Genomic DNA, 14896 nt, shown 5'->3' with positions numbered 1-14896 from the left:
CTAGAGGACCCATGTTCTGTATATTGTGCGCCTGCCACTTTGGCAAAGCTACAAGGTGAGGAGAGGTAAGAAAGAAGATGTGGTAATAATAACTGTGGTGTTTGTTAATCAATCAGTGCTATTAACTGAGTGATTATTATTTGCAGAGCACTCTACTAAGCATCGGGAGAGATCCAATACAATCAGGCTGAGCACAGTCCCAGTCCCACATGATGCTCGCAGTTTAAATGGGAGGAGGAACATTCTCAGCACTCTTGGTTCTCGCCAATCCCCTCTTCTCCTCCAATAACTGCTGCCAATGCCTTTTAGAGTCGGAGGTTAAATAGGAGGGAGAACATTCCTGTCACTCTTGGTTCTCTCCAATCCCCTCTTCTCCTCCAATAACTGCTGCTGATGCCTTTTGGAGTTGGAGGAGTCCCTTGCCCACAGAAGCAGCGCTCAGGCTAGCAGAGCTACCTGTATTAGATCTCCCCCACTCCATGAACCTTGGAAGTCCACAGGGATGGCTGCTGAAGAGCTTATGAAATATCCTGTGCTGGAGGCTTCAGAAAAGTAGCTAGATTCTCTGTAGGATAAGGTGACTGAAGGTTCGACTTGGACTAGTTGACCTCTGAAGGGCCTCTCTGGGACCCCTGGAGGCCTCTGACCCCGAGGCTGGCTGCGGCAAAGGAAATTCCCTAAAGAGAGGCACACTTTAGGGTTGGGGGTGGGCTATACCAATAACTGCTATCTTTTGCTCACCGAGAACAAGATCCAAAAATCAAAAGGACAAATACAGTCTGGATCCTTCAGGAAAGACACTGACAACAGGATTGATCTCATAAGAGTTATCTCCTCATTTGGAATCTCTTAAAGAGCAAGGAATACAATTAGTAAAACCAAATTAGATCAATTACTTGTTAGGTGAGCTACACTGACCGAACAGAGCTTTAAATCAGGAGTGCTATCTATTGGCAGTTGGGGCCATAATGGTGTTCTGCGATTACCTCAGCATTGGACAACAAATCTGTAGTCTCTCTCAGTTTCACTTTGGTTAAATCGAGTTCATTCTGAAGTCTTTCTTGGGCATCCTGAAGGTTGGAGATGAGCCCTTCTGCAGAACCGAGACCTTGTTCACCTTTTCTTACCAGGTCCTGGAGGCGACAAACCTAGGCACAAATCAATCAATCAATTAATGGTACTTGAGTGCTTACTATGTGTAAAACACTGTATTTAAGTGTTTGGGAGAGTACAATACAACAGAGTTGGTAGTCACGTTCCCTGCCTACAAGGACCTTACAATCTAGAGGGGGAGTAAATAAGTAAATTATGGATATGTACATAAGTGCTGTGGAGCTGAGGGGGGGTGGGGGCAAATCCAAGTGCAAGGGTGATACAGAAGGGAGTGAGGGAAATGAGGAAATGAGGGTTTAATGGGGAAGGCTTCTTGAAGAAGTGATTCTAATAAAACCTTGAAGGTGGGGAGAGTGATTGCCTGTTTGATATGAAAGGGGAAGGACTTCCAGGACGGAGACAGGACAAGGGTCAGAGGCAAGATAGACGAGATAGAGGTACAGTGATAGACGAGATAGAGGTTGGCATTAGGGGAGTGAAGTGTGTATGGGTTGGGTTGTAACAGGAAATCAGAGAAATGAGTTAGGAGGGAGCAAAACAATTTTGTGGTTTCAGTCAAAACAAACACATTTTACTGGTCCACGTTTGTTCCTGTAATCTCTTTATAACATTATTTTGACATCCATTAGACAATGTAGTACTAAAAATGGAAGTGAAATTACTACATTTTTAATCAAGAAAATTCCTATTTCACAAATCTGACAAATAAAACCTCTTTCACCATCTCTGCCGAGATTCATTAAAGGCGATCAAAGATTGCAAATATTTTGGCAAGGAAAGCTGCTATAAAAAGAGTTTTACTAAAGCTGAAATTTTTATCATAGGCATTCATTAAAATAGGCTATTTTTGCCAACTTGGAAGGATAAAATTCAGGAAATATTTTAAAAATAGTTTACATCATTAACCAATCAGTCAATGGTAATTACTGAGTGTCTACTAAGGGCAAAGCACAGTACTGAGCATTTGGGAGAGTCCAGTAGAATTAATAGAAATGATCCCAGCCCTCCAAAAGCTCTTAATCTAGCAGGGGAGATAGGACTTGTACTTCTCAAGTGCTTAGTACAGTGCTCCTCACACAGTAAGTGCTCAATAAATATGATTGAATGAATGACTAAAGTAAAATACGGAAAGGAGGAAGCAATGAAATCTGTGTACCTAAATTCTACAGGAGGTTATAAGTACTTGAGTTCTTTGGTGGCAGGGAAGTGCTCACATGAGAGTTGGTGGACTTGGTGTGCAAAGACTAGAAAGTAATTGGGGAAGGCCTACTGGTGGAAATGTGATTGAACTGGTGGAAATGTGATTGAAATGGGGAGAGCTGTGGTCTGCTGGGTGCGTGTGGGTGGGTCGGGGGTGTGTGGCCAACCATCAGGGAGATTGAGGCACAATGAGTAGGTGGACTGGAGAGAAGCTAAGAGTATAAATTGAGGTGTAATGGAAGGAAGTGGTTAGGTAGGAAACAGCAGGTTGACTGAGTGCCTGAAAAACAATTGTTAGGAGTATCTGCTTGATGCTGAGAGGATAATCATCATCATCATCAATCATATTTATTGAGCGCTTACTGTGTGCAGAGCACTGTACTAAGCACTTGGGAAGTACAAGTTGGCAACATATAGAGACAGTCCCTACCCAACAGTGGGCTCACAGTCTAAAAGGGGGAGACAGAGAACAAAACCAAACATACTAACAAAATAAAATAAATAGAATAGATATGTACAGGTAAAATAAATAAATAGAGTAACAAATATGTACAAACATATATACATATATACAGGTGCTGTGGGGAAGGGAAGGAGGTAAGATGGGGGGGTGGAGAGGGAGGATGGGTAACCACTGGAGGTTTTTAAGGAGTGGGGTGATAGAACAATGTTTTAGAAAAATAGTCTGGGCCTCAGAGGGAAGTATGGGCTGGGGAATGGAGAGACTGGAAGGAGAAAGATCTGAGAGGAGGCTAGGGAACTGGTCAAGCCAGAATGCGACAAGTCTGAACCAGCACGGTGGTGGATGTTGGAAAAATTGTGGAAGAACCACCCTCAGGATGCGGCAACAGACGGAATATGGGGGTTGAAAGAGAGGGAGGAGTCAGTGTTTCCTTCCCATATTTTACTCATTAGGACAAGCTAAGATGGAACAGTTAGAGAACTTTAAGAATACCTAACTTCTCCCTTCCTCTCTATTCCTGACTCTCCCACCTTAACTAGGAGCAGCATGGACTAGCGGATAGAGCAAAGGCCTGGGAATCAGAAGGACCTGGGTTCTAATCCCAGCTCTGCTACTTGTCTGCTGGGTGACCTTGAGCAAGTTACCTAGCTTCTCTGTGCCTCAGTTACCTTAACAGTAAAATGGGGATTAAAACTGTGAGCCCATGTGGGACATGGACTGTGTCCAACCTGTGTCGACTCCAGCTCTTAGTACAGTGCCTAGCACATAGTAATTGCTTAAAAAATACCATAAAAAATAAACTGGAATGTGAATCTGAATGGGCAATGTCCAAATGAGTGTAGCTCCCAAATGGTGAATCTATTAGCTCTGGATTTTCAAAATCCTGGCTGGGTGAAACTGTGCCCTGAAAACAGTCCTAAACTCAGGCTCTGTTGGTGTGCCACCTGTGAACCACAGATGGAGATGCTTGCCTATTGCAGAAGCTGGCAGGGCGGTTATGAGTACATATACAATAACTTTGATTTATCTGTCTACTGCTGAACTGAAACAGATATATAACTGGGACAACATACCTCAAACACTGGAAAATTCTAGTTAAAATTTCAGTAATTCTCATTTAATCAAAACAAAAACCGACATCAGGATGAAAATCCAAATGAAATGACCCCCCAAAGTGGATGTGACGCAGGGTATTCTTGCCTCTTGATTAGCTGTGGTGAGCTCAATTGTCAGTTCTTCCCGCAGGTTTTCCAATTGCTGTCGAAGCTGAGTTTTGTCTGCTTCCAGATGTAGTTTCTCCTTTTCATATTGCTCCTCCAGCTCCTTCAAAAAAAAAAAAAAATCAAAATCAAAACATTATGATTTTAGAACGAAAATTGCTTCTCTTTTTCCTTGGCCATGATTTCTGGGGCATATGCTTCCTCTCCTTCAGAGGCAGTCAGACGGTCATCCTCCTTGTCATTCCAGGGACCTTGATTTCCCATCATCTATCTGCAAAATTTCTCAAGCTTAAGACTCAAATAATTTTTCAACTTTAAGGGTCTCAGTCATTTGAAAAACACATTACCAACCTAGATTAATCTCTTCAGGTCAAAAATTTCCGATGTACCTAGCATTCTTTTTTTTCCACCACTAGTGTTCAAAATTCCCTCTACTGTTTTTAAATAAAGTGGAAACTGCATCTTATCTTACGTCTATTGCTCTCTGACTATTATCATGACTTACAATGCTCGATCACTAGTTGATTTGGCAGCATAAATCAGTGATATGCCTACTGAATACATCCTCACTGAAAACTTACTGCACTATATAAGGGGAACTTATCAATAATGGTCACGTATGAAATTCAAGAACTGGACTCAGTTTATCAAGGTTGTCTGGAAAAATGAACTAGTTGGGATGAAGATCAGTGAAGCTCTTATTCAAGGTGAGGGTTACCTTCCTCATATTTGGCAAAGTTTGTCTAGTGGTGAAGGCTTTGTTAATATAAACTTGATAAATGGTGAACTCTCATGCGTGACATGGCATATGATCTATCCACTCTTAAGTCTTGGGGGGGACTGCAGACATATTTATGCCACCAGTAAACTGACCTACTATCGTCATGGGTTGTGATTGGCTCTGCTGCTTGTCAGCTGTGTGACTTTGGTCAAGTCACTTAACTTCTCTGTGCCTCAGTTACCTCATCTTAAATTGGTGATTAAGACTGTGAGCCCCACATGGGACAACCTGATCACCTTGTATCCTTCCCAGCGCTTAGAACAGTACTTTGCACATAGTAAGTGCTTAACAAATGCCATCATCATTATTATTGCTATCACAATTTTATTGGTCAATATAATAATAATAATAATAGCAGTTAAGCTCTGTCAAGCACTGTTCTAAGTGCTGCGGTAGGAACAAGCTAATTGGGTTGGACACAGTCCATGTCCCACATTGGGCTCACAGTCTTAATCCCCATTTTACAGGTGAGGAAACTGAGGCCCAGAGAAGTGAAGTGATTTGCCCAAGTCACACGGCAGAAAAGTGGCGGAGCTGGGTTCAGAACCCAGCTCTGATTACCAGGCCTGTGCTATATCGACTAGGTCATGCTGCTTTCTCTTTCAGGCTAATTTACCTTGAGATGTAAATGTTCTATTGGCAGAATTCATGCAATGCTATACCATTTCTACAGTAAGACTACAAACGATAAAGCTCCAGGTATAGTATGTTGCATCTTTTTTCAAAATGGTAGTTGTTAAGTGCTTACTATGTGACGTGCATTGTTCTAAGCACTGGGGTAGATACAAGACAATCAGGTTGGACACAGTCTCTGTTCCACACAAGGCTCACATTCCAAGTAGATGGGGGTAGGATCTAATCCCCAGTTTACAGATGAGGAAACCGAGCCACAGAAGTGAAGTGAATTCCCTAAGGTCACACAGCACACAAGTGGTGGAGCCAGAATTAGAATTCAGGTCCTTTGACTGCCAGGTGTGTGCTCTTTCGACTAGGCCATGCTGCTTTCCAGTAGTCCCTCAAGAGGAGGTCTCCTACCTCCTCTTAATATCTACCTTCTCCATCTGCACCCTTTACCCCATTTCTTTATACTTTACTAAAATTCTTTCCCCCTCCTTTCTTCTCTCCCTGACCGCTATCTGCAGCCACTCACTTTCCAATGGCTCCTTTCCCACTGCTTTCCAACTTGCCCATGTATCCTCCATCTTTAAACAACCCTCCCTGGATCCTGGTGTCTTGTCTTATAATAATAATGATGGCATTTATTAAGTACTTGCTATGTGCAAAGCACTGTTCTAAGTGTTGGGGAGGTTACAAGGTGATCAGGTTGTACCACGGGCGGTTCACAGTCTTCACCCCCATTTTACAGATGAGGTAACTGAGGCCCAGAGAAGTTAAGTGACTTAGCCAAAGTCACACAGCTGACAGTTGGCAGAGCCGGGATTTGAACCCATGGCCTCTGACTCCAAAGCCCATGCTCTTTCCACTGAGTCACACTGCTTCTCCCATGCTGTTGAGAGATGGACACATTTCTCCCAGAACACCCTACCTCCATCTGCAATCATTCTGAAATATATCCATAGAGTTTTCTTGGTCAAAATCTGAAAGTGGTTTACCATTGCCACCTTCCATGCAGTAAACTTGAGTCTCCACCCTTGACTCTTCCCCATGCCCCTGCTGCCCAGCACGGGTGCGTTTTGATCCTGCTACCTCCCAGTCATTGCCTCATCTCCCTCTGATCATTACTTTCCTAACTTCTTGAGTGAGCTGTTTACACCTGCTGCTTCCACTTCCTCTTCTCCAATTCTCTCATTCATTCATTCAATCGTATTTATTGAGCGCTTACTGTGTGCAGAGCACTGTACTAAGCGCTTGGGAAGTACAAGATGGCAACATATAAAGACGGTCCCTACCCAACAGCGGGCTCACAGTCTAGAAGGGGGGAGACAGAGAACAAAACAAAACATATTAACAAAATACAATAAATAGAATATGTACAAATATAGTAATAAATACATACAAACATATATACATATTTACAGGTGCTGTAGGGAGGGGAAGGAGGTAAGTCGGGGGATGGGGAGGGGGAGGTTATTGAGAAGCAGTGTGGCTCAGTGGAAAGAGCACAGGCTTTGGAGTCAGAGGTCATGGGTTCAAACGCTGGCTCCACCAACTGTCACCTGTGTGACTTTGGGCAAGTCACTTAACTTTTCTGTGCCTCAGTTCCCCCATCTGTAAAATGGGGATGAAGATTGTGAGCCCACCATGGGACAACCTCTTCACCTTGTCACCTCCCCAGCGCTTAGAACAGTGCTTTGCACATAGTAAGCGCTTAATAAATGCCATCATCATTATTATTATTATATGGCATTCCGTAAATGTTATTCTCCTTCCCCTCACTAAACTCTGGTCCACGGCTCAACAGCAACAGTAGTTCTTGAAGTGGAAGAGTGCCCGCTGGGGCCAAGAGATTCTGACTCCTTGATCCCCCCCAATATCTGGCTCCTGCTCCCTTCAGTCCGCAGAAGCTGCCCCCTCAAAGGTCACCAATGACCTCTTTCTTACCAAACCCAATGGACTCTACTTCATCCAAATTCTCCTTGACTTCTCAGCTGCCTTTGACCCTGGATTGCTCCCTTTACCAGGAAACATTATTTAACTTTGACTTCACTGACACTTCCATCTCCTTGTTTTCCTATCTCTTTGGCTGCTCCTTAGTCTCATTCGCGGGCTCCTCCTTTGCCTCCCACCCTTGAACTGTGGGAATCCCTCAGGGCTCAGTTCTGGGTCCCCTTCATTCATTCATTCATTAAATCGTATTTATTGAGTGCTTACTGTGTGCAGAGCACTGTACTATGCACTTGGAAAGTACAATTCAGCAACAAAGAGAGACAATCCCTGCCCACAATGGGCTCACAATCTAGAAGGTGGTGGTGGGTGGGGGAGGAAAGACAGACAATAAAAGTAAGTAAAAAGACATAAATAGCATCAATATAAATAAATAGAATTATTGGAGAATTCATTTGCTTCTATAGCTTCAACTACCAGCATGAGAAGTGGCATGTATAGAGGATAAAGCATGGGCCTGGGAGTCAGAGGTTCATGGGTTCTAATCCTGACTCCACTACTTTTTGGCTGTGTGACCTTGGGCAAGTCACTTCACTTCTCTGGGCCTCAGTTACCTCATCTGTAAAACAGGGATTGAGACTGTGAGCCCCATGTGGGACAGGGACTGTGTCCAACTCAATTTGCTTGTATCGATCCCAGCGCTTAGTACAGTGCCTGGTACATAGTTAAGCACTTCACAAATACCACAATTATTATCATTATTATTATTATTATTATTATTATTACCATCTCTACACAGATGATTCCCAAATCTACCTCTCCAGTTCTGACCTCTCTCCTTTTCTGCAGTCTAGAATTTCCTCCAGTCTCCAGAACATCTCTGGTTAGATGTTCCGCTGACACCTCAAAATTAACATATCCAAAACAGAACTCATCTTCTCATCCCACAACTTTCTATCACTGTAGATAACAACATCTCACTCACTGTCCCACAAGCAAGTCTATAACCTTGACATCATCCTTGATTCAGCTCTCTCACAACATATTTAGTCTGTTCTCAAATCCTGTCGGTTTTACCCACCAAACACCTCTGGATTCCACCCCTTCCTCTCCTTCTTGCTTCCTCTGCTTCCTTCTTGGTCCAAGCACTATCAATCAATCAATGGTATTTATTGATCACTTACTGTGTGCAGAGCCCTGTATGAAGCACTTGGGAGAATACAATACAAAACAGTTGGTAGACACATTCTTTGTCCACAGGGAACTTACAGACTAGAGGGACCTGCCATACCCCATCTTGACTATTGCATCAGCCTCCTCATTGACCTTCCTCTCTCCAGTCTCTCCCCACTCAAGTCTATCCTTTATTCTGCTGCTCAGATCATTTTTCTAAAAAATCCTTCTACCCACATCTCCCCATGCCTTAAGAATCTCCAGTGGTTTCCCATCCATCTCTGCATTACCCGCCTTTCCATCAGCCAGTCAGCTTCTACCTCCTAATAACCTCACTTATATCCCTGTAAAACCCAGCCTGCACCCTTCACTCCTCTAATGCCAACTCACTTTCTGTACCTCCATCTCATCTCTCTTGCCATTGACCACTTACCCATGTCCTTCCTATGGCCTTCATGTCTGACAGCTCCACCATTCTTCCCAACTTCAGAGCCCTTCTAAAATTATACCTTCTCCAGAAAGCCTTCCCCAACTAACATCTCATTTCCTCACCCTATTTACCTTCCATCGACTATTAACTTGGGTCTACCTCTGCATCAAACAAAACTCCTTACCATTGGCTTTAAAGCATTCAATCACCTTACCCTCTCCTATATTATCTTGCTGATTTCCTTCTACAACTCAGCATGTTTACTTCATTCCTCTCTCGCCAGCCCCAGGTTCCTATCAACCAGGACCTTCCTGGACTGGGAAAGCTCGATGACATGTAGTACAGTCAAACCACACCTCTGATCACCAAGGTTACTGTGGAAAGTTTTTTTTTTTTTACTTAGTTTTGCCAACGTGCAAGGGAGTGACACTTACACACTCTCACTCACTCATTCCACTCCACCAAGGGTCCAATACCAGTCAGTTGGTCAAGGGATCCCATTCTGCCAATGCTTCTTTCTTCAATGCTTGCTTTTCCGTGTTGCTTCTGCTCTAGGTGCTTCCCTCTGCTTCTCTTGCCTCTGTGTGCACTCCAGCGTGTCTCCTCGTAATTCAACGTGACCACCTTTTTTATCGGCCATAGGCGTTGCAACTGGGGCTCTATGTAGCAGTCATTGATTGGTTCAGGCCTGTCAGTGGGTATAGCAGGGAGAGAAAGCCACGCCACCCTCCATGCTCTGCCCCAATAGGCCAGCAATCACCTGCTTCAAGTAGAGCCCATCAGTGCCTTCTTCAGTCTCTTCCTTCTTGTTGTATACGGAATCACAAACAGTCACGAAAAAGGCGGCTTGTTGTGGGCTCACCACATCCTCTAATGCCAATCTACTCACTGTACCTAGATCTCATCAATCTCACCGCCCACCTATCTTTCATGGTCAGGAACACCTTCCTTTTTATATCCAACAGATGACCACTCTTCCCACCTTCAAAGCCTTCTTAAAATCACACTTCCTCCGCAAGGCCTTCTCCAACAATGCCCTTATATCCCTTACTCCCTTTTTTGTGTCACCTTTGCACTAGGATTTGAATCTTTCATTCATCCCACCCTCATCCCCACACAACTTATGTAATTACCTGTAATTTATTTTAATGACTGTCTCCTCCTCTAGACTGTAAGCTCCTTGTGGACAGAGACCATGTCTACTAAATCTGTTCTATTGTACTCTCCCAAATGCTTAGCACAGTGCTCTGCACACAGTAAATAATATGATTGAATAAATGAAGCTTTCAATAAATACAACTGATTACCCCTTAAGCACTTTGATACTCACCCCAGCCCCAGTCCTTTAGCAATTATGTACATAGCATTATACTCTGCTACTATTCTTTTGCATAATTCAGTTTAATGTGTCTTCCCAAATAGTTACTAAGCTCCTCATTCATTCACTCATTCATTCAGTTGTATTTATTGAGCACTTACTGTGCTCAGAGCACTGTATTAAGCGCTTGGGAAGCACAAGTTGGCAACATATAGAGATGGTCCCTACCCAACAATAGGCTTACAGTCTAGAAGGGAGAGACAGAGAACAAAAGACGTGGACAGGTGTCAAGTCACCAGAATAAATAAAAATAAAGCTAAATGCACAAGAAAGCTGGGATGGGGTCTACCAAATCTATTGTATGTACTTTCCCAATAATAATAATAATAATAATAACAATAATAATAGTATTTGTTAAGCACTTACTATGTGCCAAGCACTGTTTTAAGCACTGGGGAAGATACAAGGCAATCAGGTTGTCCCACATGGGGCTCACAGTCTTAATCTCCATTTTACAGATGAGGTAACTGAAGCACAGAGAAGTGAAGTGACTGGCCCAAAGTTGCACAGCTGACAAGTGGCAGACAGGATTAGAACTCACGACCTCTGACTCCCAAGCCTGTGCTCTTTCCACTGAGCCCAGCTGCTTCTAGTACCAGGTTCTGCACACAGTAAGTGGCCAGTAAATGTTACTAACTGGTTCTGGTTGTTTCCACACATTGCACTGGAGACAGCTGCAAGACTAGGAGAGAGCACGGGCAGTAGAGTAAGAACATATGTTTAGCCTTTGTCCCATTGCTTGGTGCCAAATCCAAACCACATAAAATGAAATTTTTACAAGTTTGCTGTATTTGCTGTTTCATATTCACAAATGTATAATCAAATTCGCACCAATGAAACCTGTGTTGGACAAGGATCCTTGTTGGATAAGCATCTTGTGGCTAGAAATGGCCTATCCAACACTCTAAATTCCCCCCTAGGAGCTCTTGTCCTTTGTGTAACCTTGGGCAAATCACTTAACTTCTTTGTTCTTCAGTTACCTCATCTGTAAAATGGAGATTAAGACTGTGAGCCCCATGTGGGACATGGACTGTGTCCAATATGATTAGCTTATATCTCTCTACCGCAGAATTTAGTGCTTGGCACATAGCAAGCACACACTTTACAAATACCATTTAACAACAAAAAATTCATCATGGACTGCTCACCCATGGATCTATTTAAGCCATATTTAACCTGCTATTTTCAGCTGAACAACTTCCTGGGGGAACAAATTCCATGGGCTTATCACCATCTGGGCTACATTTCTCTATTGCCATTTGCTATTTTGTTCAATCGCGGATAGTTATTTTCAAGTAGGAGTTGTTAAACAGCCTGCTGTTTTAGACTAATGTTCTTTCCCCACATTGTCAAGATTAGTGGTAAAGGCCCCTGATTCTGCCAGCTTTCCTTTGTCTAGCTGCTGGCTTGTCTCAGTATGTGTGAGACTGCATGGCAATTATAACCAAAGTTTCGATGAAGAAACAGAATGAATAAGTCACAAGATGGGATCTTTTCAAGACCAAATCATAGGTGTACCAGTATTTACTTTTCTTAGCAGGTTTTGCTTCAGCAAAAAATCCTTTCATAGGGAAATTTGGGAATGACATGTGAATTTTGTCAAATTTAAGACTCCCTCCCAAAAACCAGATTAAGCTGGCTGCTGTCATCTCTTCTCTCTCTCTAGCATTGTTCACCTTCTGGACCAAAAATAGGCACAAAAAGGTTTCAGAAAAAGTGGGAAAAGGCCTCCTCCAGGAGGCCTTCCCAGACTGAGCCCCTTCCTTCCTCTCCCCCTCGTCCCCCTCTCCATCCTCCCCATCTTACCTCCTTCCCTTCCCCACAGCACCTGTATATATGTATATATGTTTGTACATATTTATTACTCTATTTATTTATTTATTTATTTATTTATTTTACTTGTACATATCTATTCTATTTATTTTATTTTGTTAGTATGTTTGGTTTTGTTCTCTGTCTCCCCCTTTTAGACTGTGAGCCCACTGTTGGGTAGGGACTGTCTCTATATGTTGCCAATTTGTACTTCCCAAGCGCTTAGTACAGTGCTCTGCACATAGTAAGCGCTCAATAAATACAATTGATGATGATGATGATGATGAATAAGGAGTCTTGATGAAGATTTGTTGTTCTGTTTTGTTGTCTGTCTCCCCCTTCTAGACTGTGAGCCCGTTGTTGGGTAGGGACCGTCTCTATATATTGCTGACTTGTACTTCCCAAATGCTTAGTACAGTGCTCTGCACACAGTAGGTGCTCAATAAATGACTGACTGAATGAATGATGTGATGATCATAATAACATGTTTAGCTTTTGCTATGCACCAATCACTGTATTATGTTCTGGGCTAGTTACAAGATTATCACAACTCACAGTACAAGGGGGAGGGAGAACAGGTATTTAATCCCCATTTTACAGATGAAAAAACTGAGGCACAGAGAAGTTATGTGATTTTCCCAAGGTCAACAGCAGGCAAATGGCAGAACTGGGAATAGAACCCAGATCCCCTGAGTCTCAGGCCCCAGCTCTTTCCCCTAGGCCATGCTGATTAAATTTAATGGTTAAACAGCCCCTTGATACTTGAGAATTTGGACAACTGCCTAAGGCCTAGAACTCTTCCTAGGGAATCCAATTCTCTGTGGAGCAACTCTTGCCCTTGAGAACTACTTATGGGAGAAGATGTTCTCTTTGCTTCGCCCAAATTCCCAACACGGACCATATTCCTACCTCACCAGCCCACACAAAACACTTTCGATTGTACTTCAAAGACACAGGTGGCCTTCTGCAAATGGGAGAACTGTGTTTCTTTTAAGCATTTTATGAATATTATCACAAATTATCAGGTAGATAACTGGTTCCTTCAATTCTTACATCATCTACTATTCAACACAAATGCAGGAATTCAATTGATGCTAAAATATCTGATTACTAACCACAATGGCAATGGAAATGACTCCTGAATTTCCTGAAATACTTTCCACCTGGTAGCTGTAGTAGTATTTATGGAGCACGTAAGTGGTGTGGTGCACTGGTCTAGGTACTTGAAAAGTACAGAATAATCAATCAAACGTATTTATTGAGCTCTTACTGTCTGCAGAGCACCATCCTGAGAACTTGGGGGAGTATACTCTAACAGATTCTAACACATTCCCTGCCCACGAGGAGCTTACAGTCTGGAGGGGGAGAGAATAAAGAATAATAACAATTGTGAGATTCGCAAAGCACTTGCCACTTAGCAAGCACTTTACTAAGTGCTTGTGCAGGTAGAAGATTATCAGGTCAGATCCAGTCCCTGCTCCACATGGAGCTTCCTGTCTAAGTAAGAGGGAGAAATGTTCCCTGCCCAAAAGGAGTTTACACTCTAATAGGGGAAAGAAATATAAAAAATCTTATAACTAGAGAAGCAAAAAAAAAATGAAGAGAGCACACACACATATATATGTATATATATATGTGTGTATATATACATGCATATGTTTGTTCTCTTCATTTCCCCTCTCAGGGTCGCACCTGGAGAGTTTCCAGTACTCTGGGAGGGAGAGTCAAGCAGAGGCCTACCAATTCCATTCCTAGCTTGGCCAGTGGCTAGTGAATGGAAGGCAATCTACTACAAGTCAAAACTCACCTGTCCTGGGCAGTAGCAGTGTGGCAGAGAGTTGAGGGTGGAGACTCAGGTTTACAGTGCTGAAGAACGCAATGGTAAACCACTTCAATATTCTTACCAAGAAAACTCTATGAATATACTACCAGAACGATTGCAGATGGAGGTGGGGTGTCCTGGGAGAGATGCATCCATGGAATCGTTACGGGTCGGAGACAACTCGACAAGCATAAGACAACACAAGATTCTTCATCTGTTTTTTTACTCTCATTATGTGTGTATGCATATATATATATTTATATATATATACACACACACAAACGAGTGCTGAGATTAGGTATATAGCAATTATTGTTAGCTCTTGGGTTTAAATAGCTTAGGATGCTGGGAAATTAACTGGGGACAACTTGTTGGAAAAGGTGGAATTTTAGAAGGGCTTTGAATGTGGGAAGAGCTGTGGTCTGTAAGATTTGGAGAGACAGGGAAAATTGCTAATTGGGGCAACAGCGTGAGCAAGGGATTGGGACAAGAGAGACAAGCGTGAGGTACAGCTAGAATGTTTTTATTATTATTCATGATATTAATAATAATAATTATGGTTTTTAAGTGCTTAATATGTGCCAAGCACTGCATTAAGTGCTGGGGGAGATACAAGATAAACAGGTCTCACTTCTCGAATCCCCATTTTGCAGTTGAGGGAACTGAGGCACAGAGAGAAGTTAAGTGGCTTGCCCAAGGACACGCAGCAGACGTGGTGGAGCTGGGATTAGAATCTAGGTCCTCTGACTCCCAAGCCTGTGCTCTATTCATTAGGTCACGCTGCTGCTGAAGCTTGAAGACTATTGGTAACTTTTATGAGAATTTTAAAGTCAACTACAAATGCTTTAAGAAATAAAAACCCAACATCACTTTGACCTCATTTTTAGAACAGGGACAAAGAGGGATGTGAGATGATTACAAACCTCTATTTTGGGTATT

At 42.7% G+C, this 14896-nt stretch overlaps 1 protein-coding gene across 7 annotated transcripts in view; it reads right to left on the bottom strand.

Annotated features, from left to right (window-relative positions):
* Positions 1-14896, bottom strand: part of FAM184A (family with sequence similarity 184 member A) — a 124252-nt gene that overhangs the window by 57541 nt on the left and 51815 nt on the right. For all 7 annotated transcript variants that reach the window (XM_038766733.1, XM_038766758.1, XM_038766741.1 and 4 more), the window contains exons 6-7: positions 3977-4099; positions 987-1148 (exon numbers count right to left, since the gene is read on the bottom strand). In XM_038766733.1, the coding sequence (XP_038622661.1) occupies positions 987-1148; positions 3977-4099 (285 nt within the window). The remainder of the gene's footprint in view (positions 1-986; positions 1149-3976; positions 4100-14896) is intronic.

The sequence above is a fragment of the Tachyglossus aculeatus genome, chromosome 2 (assembly GCF_015852505.1).
Source record: "Tachyglossus aculeatus isolate mTacAcu1 chromosome 2, mTacAcu1.pri, whole genome shotgun sequence".
NCBI lineage: Eukaryota > Metazoa > Chordata > Mammalia > Monotremata > Tachyglossidae > Tachyglossus > Tachyglossus aculeatus.
The sequence above is the reverse complement of the archived record's forward strand: the minus strand, read 5'-3'. Positions and strand labels throughout refer to the sequence as shown.